This window comes from Trichoderma camerunense, assembly GCF_050948025.1.
Source record: "Trichoderma camerunense strain CBS 138272 chromosome Unknown V8C40scaffold_9, whole genome shotgun sequence".
Lineage (NCBI taxonomy): Eukaryota > Fungi > Ascomycota > Sordariomycetes > Hypocreales > Hypocreaceae > Trichoderma > Trichoderma camerunense.
In genome coordinates this window covers 1193882-1213573 of record NW_028145361.1, presented here as the reverse complement: position 1 = coordinate 1213573, position 19692 = coordinate 1193882, and the positions used below count along the sequence as shown (strand labels likewise).

Here is a 19692-nt window from a genome sequence, read left to right as displayed (position 1 = left end):
GTCAATTCGGATATCCGGCGACCGCGACTCCCATTGGCCGCCTCGCATCTTTTTGCGCCATCCCACCCATTATCGCCATCTTTTCCCTGCAACGGCATGGCACCAAACCAGGAACTCGCAAGGGTCAGTATCTTTGGAACGACGTGGGGCTGGCGTGGAGAAAGTTGCCGCTTCCAGTAACTGAGTCGTTATTTGGATTGATGCTACAGTACGAGTATTTAGATTACAGGGCCAAGACAACCTACCAAAAGGTCCTTCGACTCGACTCAACTCAACTCAAATCAACGGCAACTTTTTGACTCGGCTACGCAGGCAATGAATCGTTCGAATACGAGAAAAGATGCCTAGCGCGTCTATTCTATCGCCCCAACCCCTGGCCATTTCCAGCGGGCTTATGCGCACCTATGCACAGCAGAAATACCGTCAAGAAACACCGCCAGAGAAACGCCGCAAGCCCCCGCGGCGCGCTTCCGTAACCCTGCCGGGCTCTGCTCCCACCCACGAAAACGATGCGGCTCGCGCTGACACCCGCCATGTCCGCCATATCCGCCATGTGTCCACATCCGCCCTGCGAGAATGTTCCTTGGCCCTGACCTGACCTGCAAGATGAGCCCATCGATTCGGCTTAGCTCAGACCCTGGCCAGGAACCAGCGGAGTTACCATTTGCCAAAAGTGGTTCAACAACGCCTTGCTAGCTTGCATTTTTGGTGTGCCTTCGCCGTTTAGCCCATCGCTTCTCCATCCTCACACACCCGCCATTCCACACCCGCCACCACTACCAGCGTCTTGGTGCTGTTTACTGCTGATGCTTCTAATCCTGGTACTGGTCTTAGCGCTGCAACTCTGCAGTCGATCGCCTCGGTGGATCCGGCACCAACCAGGCTTGGTAAACCATTACCGGTACAGCTCTTTACGCTTCAAGTCCACTCTAAACTCCTATTGGCACCGACTATCAGGCATTGCAATGAAGGGAAAGCAGCTTTCCGGGCAGGTTCCTCGCATCTCACAGCTCCACCTTCAGGGCAGAATGGGAGAAAGCCCTATGGGGGTTGGGGGCCGGGGGTAGACGAGAAAGACGTTGGAGCTAGCCATGTGTCCTAGTACCCGGCTTGGTCTGGCGATGGTATCAGATGGCCCTAGAGTCAGACAGACTAGCATTGCCCATTGCAAACGATAAGTTCAGGCTGCAAAGACGTGGGGAGTCTGGCCCATCGTCAGCACGGGAAGCCCACCCCATCCCATGCAGCCACATTGAGCTGTGGACTTGACACCTTGGACCTTGTTCTCTCACCTGGTCTTTTGTTGCTCATCCATTCCCATCTCAACGGAACAGTTTACATCCGCTGACAACCGGGCCGTGTATTGGCATTCTCGTGGTGAACCCCCATCGACAACGCCTTGCGAAGGATCCTCATCATTTCGAACTGAGTCACTTGCAGCGTTTCGATGCTGCGAAACTATAGACACAATAAGCTTCATCCATGTTGGTTGCAGGCAGACTTTTCCAAACCTCTCATAACTATAGGCTTCACACACACACCTATTCTTTTCAGGCATGACCGAGGCAAGGGTTGTTCAAGAGGGCCTCTGCGATAGGAAATTGGAGCCTCACACATTTTCGAGCTTCAACAGAAGATATAAACCAAAAATCCCCGTCTTGCATCATCTACCAACAGCCCTAAGACCAACAGAGTCGACAACAACCTGCAACAACCAACAACCACAACGACGACGACGACAACGACAACAACTACACCGACAACGACCCCGACAAAACCTCACTCCTCTTTGCCCATACAAAACTTTGTCTCAACAGCCAGCCAGCAAACCCAAGCAACCATGTCCACTCCTCGAAGCGGCGGTAGTTCGAGTTCCAGGGGTTCCAAGACTCCAGAGAAGACTCGGGTAAGTTGTCATGCTATTGGTTCCCCTCTCCCCCCTGGGAGTCTTGCATAAGGAGCATAAGCGCGCATACGTCAATACATGTGTATGCATACTACTATGTATAAGTTATACACAAACTCTTGTATACACTCAAGCTGCTGGGTTATATGCAAGACGAGGCCAGGGGAGGCTTGAAGATGTAAAGCAAGCACTTTGCTAACGCAACGGCACAGTCATCCGTCTCACAGCTCATCGACTCGCTCAACACCCACCGAATCAACACTCTGACGGAGCTCTGCCGCATTGAGCGCATCGCCGCAACATGTGACTCGGAGGCAGAGGCGCGAGCCTTTCAGCAGCCCATGACTTCGGCCTGGATTTACTACGTATCGAGCAACCAATTCCTCATTGAACTCCGCGGCCTGACCCGAAACTATCCCCTGAGCGCCGACATTGTTGCCGAGGCGCACCGGCGTGTTCGCTCGGACCCGGAGAGCAACCGCAGCTGGAACCTGGCGTGGCTGTGCCTGACGCGGATGCGGGACGACGGGCTGGTGAGGATTTTCTCGGACGCCGAGGCACGGAAACCGGAGATGTGGGGAGGCAAGGGCCCGAGCGAGAAGATGGTGCAGCAGCTGGCGACGTGCTTTGAGGACGAGTGGAGGGCGGCGATTGAGACGATGCTGAGGCACTGGGCGACGCCGCCGACCTGGTACTGAGCGCGCGCATGAAGTTGAGCGTTGAAGCCTTTTGCATTGCATTGCATTGCGTTGTACTCTTCTCTTCTTGTTGGCGACTGATTTGGTTTGATGCGCCTGTTTGCTTTCTATCCTTCTTTCGTTCCTTTGTCCTCTCTCTTTTGGGGGGCTGATCTTGTTTCTGCTTCTGTTATTGCTTGCTGTTTTTGTTCTGTTATCATCGCTTGTTGTTCTTTTTCTTGTTTCTGTTTCGTGTCGGTCTTTTGGTTTTGTTAACAAAAGCGATATTTTGGGAGGGATTCCTTTCTTCATGGACGACGGCGTCTACATCATTCGTCTGCATCTGCATCTCTGGCGAAGAAGCAATGCGCTCTAGGGTTTCTCTTATTCTTACGTTCGCTGTTGGGGCACGGACCCCTTGTTTTTAACATGCATCTTGTTTTTCTTGCTCTTGCTCTTCTTCTTCATCAACATTGTATTCTTACATTCTCTCGGGTGGATTTTTTCTGTTATTAGACATCATTTCCTGTTCAACACATTTTGGTTCGATAAACATCATTCTTCTTTCTGCAATATTCAATTTGGAAAATTTTTCTCCCTGCCTGATGGCGTCAACTCGCTATCGTATAGTCTCCTGTGAACCAATGTCAACAAATATAGAACTTCTGCTGGACTGCTGGAGTTTAAGCCTTGCCAAGGAAGATAAGTCCGGCCTCGTATAAACTAGCCAATACGTGTTTGCCCTATGCAGCAACATACAGCAACCTCGCAATAGCTAAACGACTTAGTCCATGCAAGCTCAAATGCAACGTCCGGTCAGACCTATGCCGAAGCAGCTACCGATACCGACGTTGCGCGACGTCGTGCATCTCGAACTCTTTTGGAGGTTACGAATGCTGAGCAAGTTTGTAAATGAACGGAAGCTGCCACAAAGCCGAGTCGCGGCTTCGGAGTCGGGATCAAACTGATGGCACTGTCCGTATCAATATGGAAAGCAGCTAACTGTGAATAGACAGACAACCAACACCCAACGTCAGAGAAGTAGAGTCACAGCAGCAGCCCACTATAACGCCGAGAATAGGTCATGTTGACAATTATTCCTTACGAGGCTCGCATCCCCCGACCGAAAAGAGGCATCTAAAATAAGAAGGCTGAAAACATGGTCCAAGAAGAATCCAAATCAAATCAAATTTAAAAAAAGAGAGAGAAAGAGGTTGCATCCGTTGTGACATCCGGTTGTCCAGAACCGGCCGGCCGCGCACAGCGCTGACGTTGCAGCAAGTGAGTTGCGTCTCTGACTCGTGCAAACTCCCAACCTGGGCAACGTAGGCCTTGGCGTAGCCTATTTTATAGAGGGTAGATTATCCATAGTATAAGCTTGTGAGTTAGTTTCCATTCGCCTTTCGCTGACAAAGGATCGAGGCTCTTGGGTGAAAAGATGCGAAATAATAAGCGGCTGAGCTGAGAAAGTAGCACCAGGGGAAGAAGGCAAAGTAAAGTTCGCCGCGCCCTTTGTATGAAAGATGAAGATTCTGGAAGTGCTGGATTCGTATGTCGCTTCAGTGCCTTCGGCGAGAGTGTATCGGGCAAAGAGTGGTGCAACGCTTCCCTGTTTCGGGGTAAGGAGCCACATCCAGGCTATGAGTCGTTCGCCGAAAAAAAAAGTCATAGAAGTGACAAAACACGTGTATGAGTGTTTTGTCACCTATGCAGAGACGGACGAGCGGCAGGATTCGAGCAGATTTTTTGGAATATTTCTTCAGATTACAGTAGATACTATTCTTGTTTCGCATCTCGGATTTCGCGTTTAGAATAGATACAGATACAGTCTGTAAGACGAGGGTCCGGACTCTATACGAGCATGCAAGAAGTTGTTGAGTCGCACTTTTTAGCACGATCCTTCATCAAACACACACAAAGAAGAAACGGGGAGGCTCCGCATGGATAACTAAGCGCCACTAGCAGAAAAGCCAAGACTCGAACGTTTTCTCTCTTCCGTCTAGGTAGGTGGTCCTGTCAGTCACTCAGTCAGTCATTCACAAAACCTCCACGGAAAAAAAGCAGCCCAGCCCACTGTATGTAAACAAAAAATAGGGGATCGGCTTCGGAGCCGAGTTCGCTACTCGGGCTAAGTGGGGTGAGTGCGAAAGCTTGGCTTGCTTACACGCCTTTGCTGGACGCAGGAAACGCTGCTTTTCTGGGTCTGGGGGAGAATCTATCCGGGGACTCATACTCGATGATGCCATCCTGCCAAGCGCAACGTATGTACGTACGTACGTATATAGCTGTCTGAATGGACGTCTCTCCTCTCAGAAAGGGAATCTTAACGCGACCAGGAAGAAAAAAAAGCGGGCTTGCCTTGTTGTGGGTGACTTGACTGGGTGTGGCCTTGTATATAATTACAAAGCCTGATCCTCCTCCGTATATGTTGAAGGGTTAAACGAGGGCATGGATACTGCCATATATAACTCCATTGCTCGGGCTGCTCTTCTTGGAGACGGCTACTGGCAGGCCAATGCAACTAAAGCGGCGGATATTGGAGTAGCAGCAATGTCTTCGAATCAAGGCCAAAACCAAGGCCAGAACCAAGGCCAGAACCAAGGCCAGAACCAGAACCAGAGTTCCTATCAGAATCCAAACCAGTATCAATATCAGAGTTCCAATCTCCAATATCAGACCCAGAGTCAATATCAGCATCCAAGTCAGAGCACGTCTTCAGGGACAACTCCAGGTATGTCTCTCTTTGTGAACAGACACAAGTCAACACACGCTTATACATATATTCTCATCTTCTAGTCATGGTGCCACCATCCATTGCATCGTCGTCTGCAATTCAGGTCAAGTCAGAGCAAGACTGCTTCGAGCGCCTCGCATTGGAATTTGCCTCACTCCCAGACCGTGAAATGCCACCAGAGGTCTCGGATCCAGTAGCCGCACAGCAGCAACAGCAGCAGCTCACGAACGCAGCATGTAAGTCAAACCAAAGTCTAAAAAAACACACACAACACCCATCTACCTTCTAGGTATGCAAGGGACATGAACTCGTGTAAGACGGCTAACAAGAAATCTTCGACCAACAGCAAGAGCACTTCCAGACCACAAAATCTCACCAAACACGCCTACGAACAACTTCGTCGCCAAAACAATACGCGCGGCCATGGCGGACATCAAACCCAGCTCGTGAATGAAAGAGTCACAGAATACTAGCCTGCCGAGCTAAACTATTGACCAACTGCCGTACGCACGCACGGCACGGCTCTTTTTTTTCCTCGGTGGGCTTTTGCGAGACCGGGCAAGGATCTGCCCAGTCATCATCGGCACAACATAGCCGCCGCATTCAATGTGTCGCAAGCCGTGCGTAATAGAGTCGCGGAAACAGCAAGTTTCTCAAATTGTGAGTTTTTCTTTTAAATTGCTCTTTTCGTTCTTATCAAGCCAAGGAATTAACACGAAAATCGTATAGGTATCTATCTATCTCTTGGCAGCCCTTGGCAACCCCAAGACAGCAGCAAAAGCGTCGGAAAAGCACCACCAAAAAAGGAATCGGAGTTCGCCGGCCGTCCGTTTCTTAACGGCTTCGCGCTCCGAGGGTTGCAGCTGACCGAAGTGGGAAAGAGAAAACCGGTACAGTATCATTGGTGCGGCGCTCGGCTTCGGCTTGGAACTAATTTGTGGATTTTGGGATGACCAACCTGGAGAGGTTGAATGAGTCTGGAATTGGAAGAAGCGGCTTCGGGGTGCCACGGCCTCCACGGCCTCCACGGCGTCCTACGGTGTCTCACGGCACCCGCGGATTGCCATGAGGAACAACAGTGTCATGGGAGTCGATATCTCTTTTGCGCCTTGTGTTTTTTGGTATAAAGAGGGAATATCCGCATTGATGAGTTTTGGTTCTTTGTCTACCAAAGCTTGGGTGCCCCCCACGCACGTGGTCTGTGGATGGGCTTCATGGCAATAGCGCAGTGGAGATGCCGTTGTGAGTCCAGCACTTATACGCCGGGGATGCGACGGTGCATGATTCTTTGACGACAAGATACAAGATGGAGTGTACGAGTATGTATACAATGTATGGTGGCTATGATGATACTGATAGACGGTTGCAAAGAGTATTGTTGATATACCCCAGTAGATTGACAGCAATAGACTACCTACTAATACCATTCAACACATATATAATATTCTCTCTTCTCTCTTTTGCCTCTTCTTCCCCACGCCCACTCCCACCTCGCCACATGGCCAAGCTCCTTCAGCTCTCCTCTTACCTCTTCCTCACACACACTCATTTTCCACCCATCTTTTTCGACCATTCGTTGAAAAAAAGAGAAAAGATTTTCCCATTCATTCGCTCTACTGTATAAAATCCTGCTTTAGCACCACCTAGCATGGGAACACTTCTCCAATCACAGCGGCCCGAATGGCGCATGACCCGCTGCAAGGGTAGGCGAAGGCGTCCACTAGACGGATTTTTTTCTCTTTTTTACTCGACGGGCCGCTTCTTGGCGCCGTTTGTACTTGTTTCTCGCCCTGTAAAAGGTTCGGGAAATGCTGCAGCTGGTGACTGATCAGAATGAGCGGGCTGTTTGGTCCTGTGGCCTGTCTCAGCTCGTTCAGCCTCGGCGAGTGCAAGTGTGTGTGTGCAGTGCAGCTTTTGTGACTTGTCCGCTCCCTTTTCTTCTCTTCTCCTCTCCTCCTCTCATCTCTTCCCTCTCCTTACTGTTTTACTTCCTCTTCACTCACTTTACCCGTGTGATACTGTATTCGTTCGTATTCATTTCATCGTGAAGATAATCGATTAAATAGAAGAAAAAAAGAAAATCAACTCAAGCAACCCCCGCCTCTCTAGTCCCCCCGTGCTAAACCGCATTCTTCCACCGCCAACTGCCTAGTACGTCCCTCCTCCCGCTAGCACCCGCCACCGCCTACCTTCTGCTTTCAGCTTATCATTTTTTTTTCTGCCCACCATGGATCATATCATAATTGATCTTGTCGCGCTCGCCGCCAACTAGCCTCTTTTTCTTTTTCTTCTCTTCTCTTTTTTCCTTGTCCTCTCTCGCCTCAATCCTCTTCTCTCCCTGTACAGCTTCATTATAAATCTGCTCTGCTCGAGTGGATTTTATGTGCTGTCCTGCAGAATCATAGGCTTACCGGCAAGCGACTTGGAGTCTTTGCGCTTGCTGCAATCTTTAGGTGACGAAGAAAGACTCCACCAACCGGGAGATATTCAGCATCCATATCGACAACAGTGCCCCAGGAGATATACAATTACAACAGGTATGAATATGAACATTGTCATTCTATGAGGATCAACTTCAAAACATCAAAATAGACTTTGACATCGTTCTAACGCCACCGCCAGCAGTTGAATGACCCGCTCAAAAAACCCCCGCCTTCAACTACTATCAGCATCACCAACAGCTACAGCTTCAGCTTCAGCTTCTTCGTCGACTTCAGCAGCTTCCTCTTCCTCTCAGCCTCTCCTCGACTCATCTTCCCATCCACACATTTTCTACGGCGCCGTCAACATGACCGTCAATCCTATCGAGGCCGACTCCAAGCTCGGCTTCACCACGACCGTCGTCTCCTCCGGCTCGGGAGACAAGAACGAGGGCAGCAACGTTAACAGCCAGGCCGTCAACCATGGCGACAACGCCAACAATGACGCCGCCGTCACCGATGCCACCGTCTCTCAGGGCATCCACATCCTCGAGGCCGAGTCCGTCCACTGGTGGTCCTATCTAGCTACGGCCGACTTCTGGGCCGTTATCGCCGTTGGCCAGGTCCTGTCACTGTGCATCACTGGCACAAACACCTTTACTTCGTTCCTTGCCAATGCCGGCACCAACATTCCCGCCTTCCAGACTGTCTTCAACTACATTCTGCTCTTCCTCGTCTACACCACAATCACCCTGTGGCGCGATGGCCCCCGTGTCTGGTGGGACATCATGGTCAAGGATGGCTGGCGCTACTTCATCATGTCCTTCCTCGACGTCGAGGGCAACTACTTTACCGTCCTGGCCTACCGCTACACCAACCTGCTGTCCGCCCAGCTGCTCAACTTTTGGTCCATCGTCTGCGTTGTCATCATCTCCTTCCTCCTGCTGCGTGTGCGCTACAAGCTGTTCCAGGTCATCGGCATCCTCATCTGCTGCGGTGGCATGGGTATCCTGCTTGCCTCGGATCACATCACTGGCTCCAACGGCGGCCCAGGTGTTGATATGGTTAAGGGCGATCTCTTTGGCCTTCTCGGTGCCACTCTCTATGGTGTTTCCAACGTTTTCGAGGAGTGGCTCGTGTCCAAGCGCCCCATGCACCACGTCTTGGCTTTTATGGGCTTCTTCGGCATGTTCATCAACGGCGTTCAAGCTGCCATCTTCGACCGCACGTCCTTCCGCGATGCTCACTGGGACAACTCCGTCGGCGGCTGGCTCGCCGGCTACACCCTCTGCCTCTTCATCTTCTACACCCTGGCTCCCCTCATCCTGCGTATGGGCAGTGCTGCCTTTTTCGATATCTCGCTGCTGACGGCCAACTTCTGGGGCGTCATCATCGGCATCCACGTCTTTGGCTACGTCATTCACTACCTGTACCCCATTGCCTTTGTCTGCATCATCATCGGTCTCGTCATCTACTTCCTGTCCGGCAGCGTCCTCGGCGACTCCAAGAAGCCCTGGCTGGGTGCTAACCAGGAGGACGGTGTGGCTGGCTTTGGCACTGCCAAGTTGCGTGCCATTAACGCTGCCAGGAAGGCCCAACTGGATACTGAGGCTGCTTCTACTCCTAATGTTCAGTAAAAGAACATATAAGCTAATAAACCTACAAGTAAGAAGGGAAAACGAGAGAGTAATAACTATTGTAAATAATTGGAAAGAAGAAAAAGGAGGATTTGGTATATGTGAAGGGGAGAGGAAGATAGATACCCGGGTGAGGCCTACTTTATTATTGGCAGTCCATTTTGGATATACGATAATACAACGCTACAAGCCCCATTTGTTCGATGCAAATATCAAAGTTGTGACGCACACTTTCAATACCCGATTCGCCATTTGTCGAGACAAGTATCCAGACAAGTTTGACAAGAGGATCCTTGAGGAAGATGGACATTATGTTCCTCTACGTAGATGATAGATAGGGGAATGCTGAATGTTAAGGTACTGCATATTGGTCTATCAATTCCAGTAAATGTTTTCTCAATGCGAGGATTATTGCTGCTTTGTCATTTGGCTCTATGGTCACTACAATGTCATTGTCATCATCATTGTCATCATCATCCTCATCACATCCTCATCGTCACCACAATCATCATCATCACTATCACCATCATCTTCACCATCATCAATCACGGTTTGCGCCGAAGTGTCAACTAAGTCCTCAAAGTCAGACACCCAACCCGCAGCTTTAAGCCACACAACCTCTTCGCTTGCTCCGCCATCCTGTCCAAGAGGCTCCGAGACAATAAGCGGCCTCACCACAACCCCAACATATCGCCCCTCCCGGCACCGCCGTGCAGCAGGCGAGCCGACAATGTCAGCCTCGATAAAAGGAGACTCAGCATCAAACCTCTGTTCCGCAAATCTCGACATGCCGTGTGTTTTGATGATGGTGCGCGTTTTCCAGAATTTGAGCGCTAGGTTGCCAAAGTCGAGGAAGAGTTGGGATAAGTCATTGAGGGCTTGGTCGTCGACTTCTTTGAGGAGGAAGTGGAAGTCTTGGACGAAGTTTTTCGCTTTGTTTTGTACGAGATGTAGACCGAATGGGGTGGCTTTTTCTAAGGATTCAACGGTTTGGATGCGCCAGTCGACACCGAAGCTCTTGTCAACTGCGGTGTTGAAAAGTCGTTAGCAACTCACGTATATGGCGTTCATCGTCCTTTTCATTCATCACCTATTGATCTTGTTTCCTCCTCGAAAGGCCTAGTAAAGTTGTCGGCTCACCTTTGCAGAGCATATCCTCAACCTCCTTGAGCCACCGGCGACTATCTGCAGAACCCTGACCTAGCGCGTTGGATGTCTCCATCTCATCTGCCACAAAATAAGCATCTCGTAGAAAAGTGTCGCAAAGGGTTTGTGAAAGAACAGCTTGGAGAAGAACCATTGGGCTTTTCCCATCGGGCAAGTCCATGGAGAACTGTAAGTTGGCCGGTTCCTCCATGTAGCTTTTGCAGTTATTGATGATGCCCATCGATTGTAGCTTCTCCTTTGCCTTTTCTGGTTCGTCTACTTCCATGGAGCCCAAGTCTCCGCACCATGAGAGGAAGTCATTCTCATAGAATCGTTTCAGCTCGTCTTTTATCATGTCATCTGTAAATGGTCTCGAGACGCTCTTGGATAATGATGAGACGTGGGTTTCATGAGCTCTTGTAACGACTGTTTCGTTCTTCTCAATGTATTTTTGGAGTTCAGCCACTTTGGTCTTTTCATCTTTGAGTTGAGATGAAACGGCTTCCACCTTGGACTTTTCATCCTGAAGCTGAGACGAAATAGCTTTCATCTTTGACTTTATAACCTGGAGCTGGGATGGAATAGCTTCCACCTTAGATATTTCATCTTGAAGTCGGGATGAAGCAGCTTCCATAGACGTGCTCCACTCTTCCTCTTTTTGATCGAGAATATTCTTGTGTTTTGCTCTCAAACTCTCCAATTTCTGCTCGTATATGTTTCTTTCTTGCTTTAGGCCTTGTTTAAGATTATCTCTTTCTCGACACACCCCTTCAAGCTCCCTGCTTTGGGCTTCATATTTTCTCTCGAGTTCTTCTATATCTTGAATTTCGGCAATTTCATGGCCAAAGCAACTCCCACCAAAGATTGACCATAGAGCTAAGAGCCTACTTAGGCCAAAATCAAACCTCTTGCTTACTGTTTGTTGAGAGGGTGCAGGGTTCTCCAGCAGTGGACTTGTTTCATCTATGCAAGAGGACTTTGAGTTACCATGCGGCCTTTGAGCCTCGATGTCAACATCGTCCAGATAAGGTGAAATGCAATGGTCCCTCAAAAGGGGAAAGATGAAGTAAGGTTCTGTTGGCGAGTAGATGTATCCCCCATCCTAGAGATACATGACAGTAAGTTTCAAAATGGGACAGCCAACGGCAAAATATTTGTCTCGGATGCGTACCCCAGGTAGACACACGTCCGCCATATTGTTTGATTTCTCAGCAGAATATGCTCGAGTTTCTGCCTCAAAGTCGGCTGCGCAGAAGGAAACAGTTGGTACATACGGAGGCTAGACTTTGGAAATGATGCCCAACATACAGTTAAGGCCCTCGCTTTTATAGATACGATAACTGTCCAGGCAATAAAAAACATCCGATTGCCTTGCAGTGGTGACACGGCAAAAATTGGCCCAGTCACATAACATCCACGGCATTTACTTTCACCACTTGACATCTGATAGGCCAGAATACGTTACAAAGCTTTGCGATGAAAAGGCAGCCAGTTACAAATTGATGCATGATTCTAATCAGTACTTGATATCACATCGACCAATACCAGATGAGTACGTGGAGGAGGTGTCTGCGACCAACACGCAGCATCGCTTTGCTGCCTATCCAATGCCGCAAATCCACGTAAACTTGACTTTCGTCACACGCAGTCATCATACGTTCTTTTTCAATGCCCATGGACGCAGCTGCAGATGAAACAACGAATAGATCTGGGAGAAACTTCTTCAACTGCAGCCTTCTCCGGGCGCAAATAATGGAGCGTGCATGTAAGGCTATGACTCAGGGGTTTGATATCCAATCTCATTATAATTTCATCAAAGATATGCTACATACAAGGCCTAGTAAAGAGTGTGCCGTGCCGCGACCTAATGCAGCTGCAAGTGACACGCATTGAAGCCCAAGTTGGGTAAACATGAAATCAGGCTGGGAGCCTTCCCAAGGCAGCTATTTGGCATAATCGTCCCATCCTGGTCCCAAAGCCTCGGTATTTCGTCTCCACCAAATGCCAATTCTTCCTAATTTGCTTTATTCTATCAGAGAAATCAAGGCATCATCTCATTGACCTCGAGAATACATAGAAAATGGCCATCATTACCCCCCGAACCAAGCTTTTGGTCGGGATCGACTACGGAACGACATACTCGGGGATATGTTTTGCACTCTCAAATGCCTCTGATTTCAAAGATATAAATACCTGGACTAAATACCCAGGCGCGGCCTCGCACAGCGCCGAGCATACTATCAAAGCCCCGACAAGAGTTGCCTTCCCAGAAGAAAATGACGACCTCGATAGGACAGCGTGGGGCTACGAAGTCGAAGCAGGTATGAAATCGTATTCCTGGACAAAACTGCTTCTGGACGATACTCTGCCTTCCGAGTTTGATGCCACAGATACGTATTCTACCATGAATCCTGAGATTATGCGTCTCCCCAACAATATGTCGGCAAAGGATGTTGCTAGGGAGTACCTTACAGGAATGAGAAAGATGTTTGACAAGAATATCAATCAGTATATCGGCGCTCATAAACTAGATGATCTTCCAATGGAATTCTGGATAACAGTCCCCGCCTCGTGGAACGAAAAGGCGAAACTCCTTACAAAGACCGCAGCCATGGAAGCAGGGTTTGGCAAGAGGGAAATTGACAGTATCAAACTTATCCCAGAGCCAGAAGCGGCAGCACACATGGCATTGAAGACCAGCATCCATCGGTTCGAAGGCTTCGTCAAGGTATGTGCTCTCAAAAGTTAAACATATCGAATCAGTTTTTTCTAAACCCAGGGTTAGCCCAAGACAGGTGTATTAGTATGCGATTGTGGCGGCGGCACTGTGGTATGCGTACTCTATTCATGCATGTGCTAGACGATTTGCTCTCTTTAACCATGACCAGGACATTACGACTTATGAGATTGAGAGGACGGAACCGACACTCACTCTCCGAGAAATAGTCGTCGGCGCGGGTGAGTCCAATCATAGGCCACAGCTAAAGAATCCCGATTCAGCTGAGAGAAGAGAAAGCAACGAAAATGAATGCTAACAATACTATTTCTTCAGCCGGCAAATGCGGCGGCACATACGTCGATCGAAACCTTTTGAAACTCCTCTCCGACCGATTCGGCGAAGCATTTACAAGCCTCCCTCCCGAAGAAATCGGACCAGGTAGCAACTTCATGGACTCATTCGAAAGCAAAAAGAAGGATTTTAAGCTGAAGAATCTAGCTACTAGACGAGATGCCAGGGTTCAGCTTTTCATGCCGCGATTGAAGAGGACGCCGGATCTCGAGCGTTATTACGAGAGAAGGTCACACTCGGTTCTTCTCAGCAAGACTGATTTCCAAACTATTTTCGATCCAGTGGTTGACAAGATCATTAAGCTTATAGAAGACCAGATTAATCAGATCAGTAGAATGGACGAGCGACCTATTGAGACTATTATCCTTGTTGGTGGATTTGGGTCCTCGCCGTACTTGAACGAGAGACTGGCCGACTGGTGTGAGCCAAGAGGAATTCGTCTTACCATCCCTGCCACCGGCGCGTAAGTATCATACACACTATCCGGATTAGAAGAAATGGAAGACTGAGGAAAGTATAGCTGGTCTGCTGTCGTCTGTGGCGCCGTACTGCGCGGATTAGAAGGCTCCATCGTCAGAGAAAAGAAATGCCGGAAACACTACGGCCACGCACTCGCCGAAATATACAATCCGTCCCTCCACAGCAACTACAATACAAAAAGGAGGTCTATTTACAAAGATGTCTTGGACAGGGTTGATAGACTTACCGGCTTCATGTTCTGGCAGATTCCAAAGGTACAAAATCTTCTTGTTCTCCCTTAGCCGTTCGATACAAGCCAGACTAACTTTAACTTCAAAAGGGCACCCTCATTGATTCGACAACCGAAATCAACTCAGAGTTCATCAATAGTTACAGGGGTCCCATTATTAAATCTGGAGAGCATTTTCTCTACTCGTGCGGCTTAGATGCTGCGCCGGGTACCATTGACGATAATCGTACATACTCACTCGCTTGACCAGGGAGAGAGGAGAGCATATCCGGCTAACCAGATATATATATAGGCGTCGAAACGATTGGGCGAATTCTGTATACTCTGCATGACATGGATTGGTCCCAAGTTCCCAACGTCAAAAGACTTAAAGAAGAGAATGGGGAGACGTGTACAGAGATTCCACTAGTTCTCAACATTCGCCTGGATGATGAAGTGGGCCATTTGGTGTTTCGCATCCTATGTAATGGAAGAGAGGCTGGTAAGGCAAAATTAGACTTGGATTATTAGCGAAAGAGATGCCGAAGTAAAAGATAATTATCTGAGACGAAGGAAAGAGATGTGAAAATGTCAGCCACCCGACTAAACGTGATGGGTGACAAAACAGATATATATAGTGTGTAGAAGCTATACCGAGGTAGAGAATGGCTAAATAAACATACGTTTACCAGGGTTGTAAGTTTAAACAGCATAGTTGATGTAGCAACTTGAGAGAGTTGTTCACAGAAAGGACAATATCCAGCACGTTGAATCAATAAGTAGAATCGAATTCTCCTTAGATTAGATTCTCAAAAACCACACCTATATACGTGCCGTCATATATAAAAGACAAATCAAATTAATTCCCAATAACCCCTCCGCTCATCCAACCAAATCCATCGTGAAAAAAACACCCCTTTCATCCCATAAACACATCAGTCATCCCTAGTTATAACACAAATTTCCCAATTGCCCCAAAACTGCGCCAAAGATTGATTACCCGATATAGTAAGTAGTAAAGTATGGTATAGATATACATTTCAGCACATGTATGTAGTTATATGCATGTATATGCAGTTCGCTTCTTTTGAATACAAGAGGCGCTATCATTATTGCGATTCTGCAATTGCGTATCTTCGTTTAAAGTCGTTGTCTCGCCCCTTCGAAGAGAGAATTTCGTCAGACGGGCGTATTATTCCGATTTAAAAGGCAGGCCTAAGACAGGGCCGACTCCATCTCCCCATCTCCGCCCTTTCGGCCGTCAATCTTTTCGATATGCTCAACGCCATTTGGATTCTTGGCCGTCGAGGAGCTGGAGCTTGGCCGCCCGTCTTGCTTGAGCAAGCCCACCCTCTCGTCGTGCTCGCTCCGCAGCTGTTTCGTCTCCGTCCTGGCTAGCTGTTTCGTCTCCGTCCTGGCCAGCGTCTTGTCTTCGAGGCCTTCGATGAAGGAAATGTCGCCGACCCGGAACTTCTCCCGCATAACCTCTACGCCAGGCAAGACTGTGCTTTGCTGCGGTGGTGGGGTCACGACCAAGTGATCGGGCCACAGGATTCTGCGTGCCTCTTCTTCCGTCATGGGAGGTTCGTCAATATCCTCTGTCGAAATGAGACTGCTCTGGTCTGAAGGCGTCGTGGATTCGTCTGAGAGATCAAAGGCGCGTTGCCTCGGCGTAGTTGGAGTAGCGGTATCATCGTCATCAGAGCCCTCATTACTCTCTTCAGCAACTGGGAGCAGCGGCGGAGGAGGGTTAGCCTCTTTTGGCTGGAACGGCGGCGGAGGGTCATGGGTCAAGATTTCTAAATCTTCGTCGTCGTCATGGTCGGCACGGACTCGCCCGCCTTGTGAAGACACAGAGCCATGGCGAGTCAACGGATCGATACTAGAGTCGTCGTCTTCGTCTGATTCGTATAGCCCTTCGTCCTCTTCGCTCCTCAAAGTAATGGCATCGGCACCGTCACCAAAGCCTCTCTCCTTGAGCATGTCCGACTCTGATTTCAAGACCTTGCTTTCGACCCTCTCGTCTTCTATCGAGGACCGCCCCATGCTTCCCCAGCGCATCCGATCCGCACGGAGATAATTGCGCATGATTTGAAGCTCATTTCTCTTGTACGTCTCATAAAAAGCTCGGTTGATCCTGGCCGCGGCTTGCAGATCCTCTAGATCGTCCATCTCGCTAAGGATCTGTAGGCGAATCTCTTCTGGAAATTCACTGACAACACTGTGGATCTTCTCGTGGGCGGCCATCCGATTGAGGCCGGCGGTCAGTAGCATTTGTGGTTCCGATATCTTGTGCTTCGAGAGCGCCCAACCATGGCTCTTGCCGCTAATGTCAAACAGAGTTAAGCCGGTAACACTGTTGTAAATGTCTGCTATTGCGGCACGGAACGCGGGAACCGGATCACAGACGCTCCCGGGGTGAAGAGGCGCGGGAGGGCTCGGTGTTGAGCGGAGTGTTTCCATCATCTGTGCCAGGCTTTTGGATGGAGGACGGGCATTCGGAACGTGCGACATGATGGAAGGCTGCACAATGGTAGAGAGCAAGCCAAGCTCGTTGTACACCAGCATTAGCCACCCTAGATTTGAAGCATCGCACCAATGGTTGCCCTTGGGGCATCTCGGTGTGCTCGTAAGCGCCATGGCGGGCTGGATTGGCGAGGCTAGGTGGCTATCGAGATCAGAAAGGGATATGTGTTGCTTTTCTTCCGAGGATGAATCCTGCTCTGGTGGGCGGATGTACTCTTGTATTGTGTTTGCGCAGCTCGCGTAAAGCTGGTCGACCTTGGCGCAACGAACCGCCCAGATCTTGTCTCTAATCTTCTTGGGCCAAGGTTTGCTGTGCAGATCCTTTTCGTCCGCAAGATTGAGGATCGCGCTCTTGGACATGCGGGTGAAGAGCTGCCGAAGTCCAAATGCGTAGCTGATGATGAGAAGTCCGTCAGGCATGTCATCGGCTCCTTTGTGCATCCACTGCGGCAGCCATCTATGCTCCACTACCATTTCCAACGGTGACGTGCTCTTGTACCTGAGGGAACACTCGGCAATGGAAACGAATTGCTCAAAGGTGACATCCCTGGGAATCTTGTCGTTGTGCATGTGAGCGGCATGGAGCAGGATTTCCAGCGAGCCGTGGTGATTGAACTCTTGCTGTGGCATACGATACAGCTTGACTTCGGACCCATCGTCACAGAAATACGGCACCGGCGGCGGTGGGAGCTGATCGCCAATGTCGTCAGCCTCGTGCAGATAGTAGCTGCTCGCGTGACCAGAGAACAGCCGCGCAAAAATGGGCGACGTCTCTGCTAGCAAGGCGGTGGAAACGCGGAATCGCAAGGCCGGCTCGTTGCCTGTAGCGTCAGGCCCTAGATTGGCGAATTCGAGTACAGCGTCTCCACGAGGCGCAATAGCAAATTCCTCAATGACTCTACTCGGTGAAATGCCCGACTCTCCTGCTTGAAGAAGCTTTCGGATATCTCTCAGCTCCAGCTTGACCCGTTCATAATTTCTAAACCGAATTTCATATCGCGGAAACTGTACACATCAAAGTTAGACCAAGCTTTTCGTAAGTACTTTTTGGAAGATGGGGTACTCACAAACTGAGGGTCGGCGGACAAGATCTTGGTGACGCTTGCGTTGCGCATACGATGGACTGCGTCTCTCCTGAATTTCTTGCTCGTGAATAGGGCGTCGAGCATCTCAGGTGTGGCGTCTCGTTCATAGCTCGTGTACGTCTCGGTAAGGCTGGTCTTGAAGTGTTCGGCCAGCACCTCGAGGCACGTCTTCCAGTCCCGGATCGGCGTGAGCCACATGTCACCGCCATGGCTCTGACTCCTGCTTCCGCCGGCTGTGATGACCTCGGCTAAGCTGCGGCCACTAAAGGAACTCCTCTGGTCAAACACGGCGCTCGGGCTGCGAGGTGTGTCTGCGGACGAATCCTGGCGAGTCAATGGAATGGGTTCGCTGGCGGCGGCATTGGAGAGAGTGCGAGGCGTCTTGATTTCCTCTCGAAGGATCGCATCGCAGAGAGCAGCGCATCGCTCGTTGATCTTGGTAAACTCTTTGTAGGCACCGTCGACGTGGCTAGGGCCGGAGGGAGCGGCCCGCATGCGCGCAACAAGGCTTTGTAGTTGGCGGTAATTGGATTCGGCGGTTTCATGGATCGAGGATATTTCGTGGATGGAGGGCTCGTGGGTTTCGGTGTCGACGGATGAGCCGCCTTGTTTGCTCTGTACAACATGTTAGCCTGACATTGTTGAATGCTGGGGCGACGAGGCGGAGCGGCAACGTAAGCGAGCAACGTTGGCCACTCCATCTGGCGATGCAGTAGACGGCCGGACAGGGAAGGGAACAACAGTAAGCACAGAAAGTCGGAGGGGAATGCCAAAGTCAAAGATCGGGACATGGGAGAGTCAACGTACAGTGTAGCTCTTGTCGTCCTTGCTGGCGCCGCTGATGCTGCCGAATTTGCTGCGGATGGCCGATGGGAAGCGCCATATCTTCTGCGACGAGCCGCTGGACGAGGCGCCGCCCTCGCTGTTGGTCCGGTGAATCATGTCGGTCTTCATGCGGGTGCGGGTTCAGAGAGAGGCGGGATGGAATTGGACCTTGAGGAGAGAGGAGAGAGGAGAGTACGAGGATGGGAGAGAACGAGGAGGAGAGAGATAGAAGGCGGGAGAAGGCGGGAGACAGAGAGAGAGAGGGCGAAGAGAGGGAATAGAGGTGGTGATAGCGACGGCAATGGTGGTGACAATGGTGGTGATGCGCGTCGCACGGCAAACAAGATGGCAGCGTCAAGCCTCAGTGTCCACGGCAGCGTCGGCGCCAGCATCCGTCGGCAGCATGATTCCGCAAGTGACGAACAATCGCGAATCGGAATGGCTCAGAACGAGATGCGCCTGCGTGTGCCGTGCCGTGTCGTCCAGCTTCGTTCGTTCGGGATGGGATGTTCGAAGTTCGGGGGCGGCTTTAGTGTCGTGGGATCGGAGACATGGGGAATCTGGGGTAGAAAAGCGGGATGTCGCAGACTTTTTGCACTGGAAACACTAAAACTGGAGGGTGCAGAGCTAGCGACTGAGCAACAGGGGGCGACAGTGTGCTGTGTTGTGCTGTAATTACAGTGTATGTAAGATTTGATGATGCGCCACACACGCTGTAATACAAACAAACAGCCCTGGAGGAATAGGAATCAAATGCCTGCTCCAACGGGATTATCGTCGTCACTGTGTAAGAAAACTCCGATGCTGCGTATTGATGTCGTGTCGGGTATTATCATGTATGTATCAAGGTGGACCTGCAAGGGCAAGGGGGGGGCGAAAGAAAGGTCCAGGCCAGGCTCTCACTGTAACAGGCACATTGATTCCATATGGACAACACCAGACAACACCAGCAGCTCGATACTACCACAGCGTGCAGCA

The 19692-nt window shown here is 50.1% G+C and overlaps 7 protein-coding genes across 7 annotated transcripts; 5 read left to right on the top strand and 2 right to left on the bottom strand.

Moving 5' to 3' along the window:
• Positions 1-1840: 1840 nt before the first annotated feature.
• On the top strand, positions 1841-2604 carry V8C40DRAFT_266120 (uncharacterized protein; the record flags this gene model as incomplete). The annotated part of the gene is made up of 2 exons (XM_083219712.1): positions 1841-1906; positions 2119-2604. The coding sequence occupies 2 exons, from the start codon at positions 1841-1843 to the stop codon at positions 2602-2604; spliced, it is 552 nt and encodes a 183-aa protein (XP_083073256.1).
• Positions 2605-4610: 2006 nt separating this feature from the next.
• On the top strand, positions 4611-6094 carry V8C40DRAFT_227172 (uncharacterized protein). The gene is made up of 5 exons (XM_083212285.1): positions 4611-4856; positions 4920-5314; positions 5380-5553; positions 5664-5977; positions 6047-6094. The coding sequence occupies exons 2-4, from the start codon at positions 5032-5034 to the stop codon at positions 5765-5767; spliced, it is 561 nt and encodes a 186-aa protein (XP_083073255.1). The 5' UTR covers positions 4611-4856; positions 4920-5031; the 3' UTR covers positions 5768-5977; positions 6047-6094.
• A 1109-nt stretch (positions 6095-7203) lies between these two features.
• On the top strand, positions 7204-9796 carry V8C40DRAFT_245800 (uncharacterized protein). Its single transcript, XM_083215986.1, has 2 exons — positions 7204-7854; positions 7940-9796. Exon 2 carries the CDS (start codon positions 7947-7949, stop codon positions 9372-9374), a length of 1428 nt encoding a protein of 475 aa, XP_083073254.1. The 5' UTR covers positions 7204-7854; positions 7940-7946; the 3' UTR covers positions 9375-9796.
• A 7-nt stretch (positions 9797-9803) lies between these two features.
• V8C40DRAFT_287679 (uncharacterized protein) lies at positions 9804-11785 on the bottom strand. The gene is made up of 3 exons (XM_083222758.1): positions 11692-11785; positions 10515-11622; positions 9804-10399 (listed from the first exon to the last, which is right to left on the bottom strand). The coding sequence occupies exons 1-3, from the start codon at positions 11713-11715 to the stop codon at positions 9816-9818; spliced, it is 1716 nt and encodes a 571-aa protein (XP_083073253.1). The 5' UTR covers positions 11716-11785; the 3' UTR covers positions 9804-9815.
• A 754-nt stretch (positions 11786-12539) lies between these two features.
• V8C40DRAFT_287675 (Hsp70 family protein) lies at positions 12540-14809 on the top strand (the record flags this gene model as incomplete). The annotated part of the gene is made up of 7 exons (XM_083222757.1): positions 12540-13248; positions 13306-13350; positions 13409-13478; positions 13573-14053; positions 14111-14324; positions 14390-14525; positions 14592-14809. Exons 1-7 carry the CDS (start codon positions 12601-12603, stop codon positions 14807-14809), a joined length of 1812 nt encoding a protein of 603 aa, XP_083073252.1. The 5' UTR covers positions 12540-12600.
• Positions 14810-14965: 156 nt separating this feature from the next.
• V8C40DRAFT_245797 (uncharacterized protein) lies at positions 14966-18719 on the bottom strand. Its single transcript, XM_083215985.1, has 2 exons — positions 17872-18719; positions 14966-17809 (listed from the first exon to the last, which is right to left on the bottom strand). The coding sequence occupies exons 1-2, from the start codon at positions 18382-18384 to the stop codon at positions 15494-15496; spliced, it is 2829 nt and encodes a 942-aa protein (XP_083073251.1). The 5' UTR covers positions 18385-18719; the 3' UTR covers positions 14966-15493.
• Positions 18532-19467, top strand: V8C40DRAFT_227094 (uncharacterized protein). Its single transcript, XM_083212284.1, has one exon. The coding sequence runs from the start codon at positions 18679-18681 to the stop codon at positions 19387-19389; it is 711 nt and encodes a 236-aa protein (XP_083073250.1). The 5' UTR covers positions 18532-18678; the 3' UTR covers positions 19390-19467.
• Positions 19468-19692: the final 225 nt, after the last annotated feature.

Bases quoted from the DNA above. Each gene is read 5' to 3' on its own strand.
- V8C40DRAFT_287679 (XM_083222758.1), bottom strand. From the start codon at position 11,715: ATGGCGGACGTGTGTCTACCTGGG. The intron at 11,623-11,691 runs GTACGCATCCGA...ATGTATCTCTAG, and splicing joins CGGACGTGTGTCTACCTGGG to GATGGGGGATACATCTACTC. The intron at 10,400-10,514 runs GTGAGCCGACAA...TCAACACCGCAG, and splicing joins TGAGGATATGCTCTGCAAAG to TTGACAAGAGCTTCGGTGTC.
- V8C40DRAFT_227172 (XM_083212285.1), top strand. From the start codon at position 5,032: ATGGATACTGCCATATATAACTCCATTGCTCGGGCTGCTCTTCTTGGA. The intron at 5,315-5,379 runs GTATGTCTCTCT...CTCATCTTCTAG, and splicing joins GTCTTCAGGGACAACTCCAG to TCATGGTGCCACCATCCATT. The intron at 5,554-5,663 runs GTAAGTCAAACC...TTCGACCAACAG, and splicing joins GCAGCTCACGAACGCAGCAT to CAAGAGCACTTCCAGACCAC.
- V8C40DRAFT_227094 (XM_083212284.1), top strand. From the start codon at position 18,679: ATGGGAGAGTCAACGTACAGTGTAGCTCTTGTCGTCCTTGCTGGCGCC.
- V8C40DRAFT_245800 (XM_083215986.1), top strand. From the start codon at position 7,947: ATGACCCGCTCAAAAAACCCCCGCCTTCAACTACTATCAGCATCACCA.
- V8C40DRAFT_245797 (XM_083215985.1), bottom strand. From the start codon at position 18,384: ATGCGGGCCGCTCCCTCCGGCCCTAGCCACGTCGACGGTGCCTACAAA. The intron at 17,810-17,871 runs GTGAGTACCCCA...TGATGTGTACAG, and splicing joins TGTCCGCCGACCCTCAGTTT to TTTCCGCGATATGAAATTCG.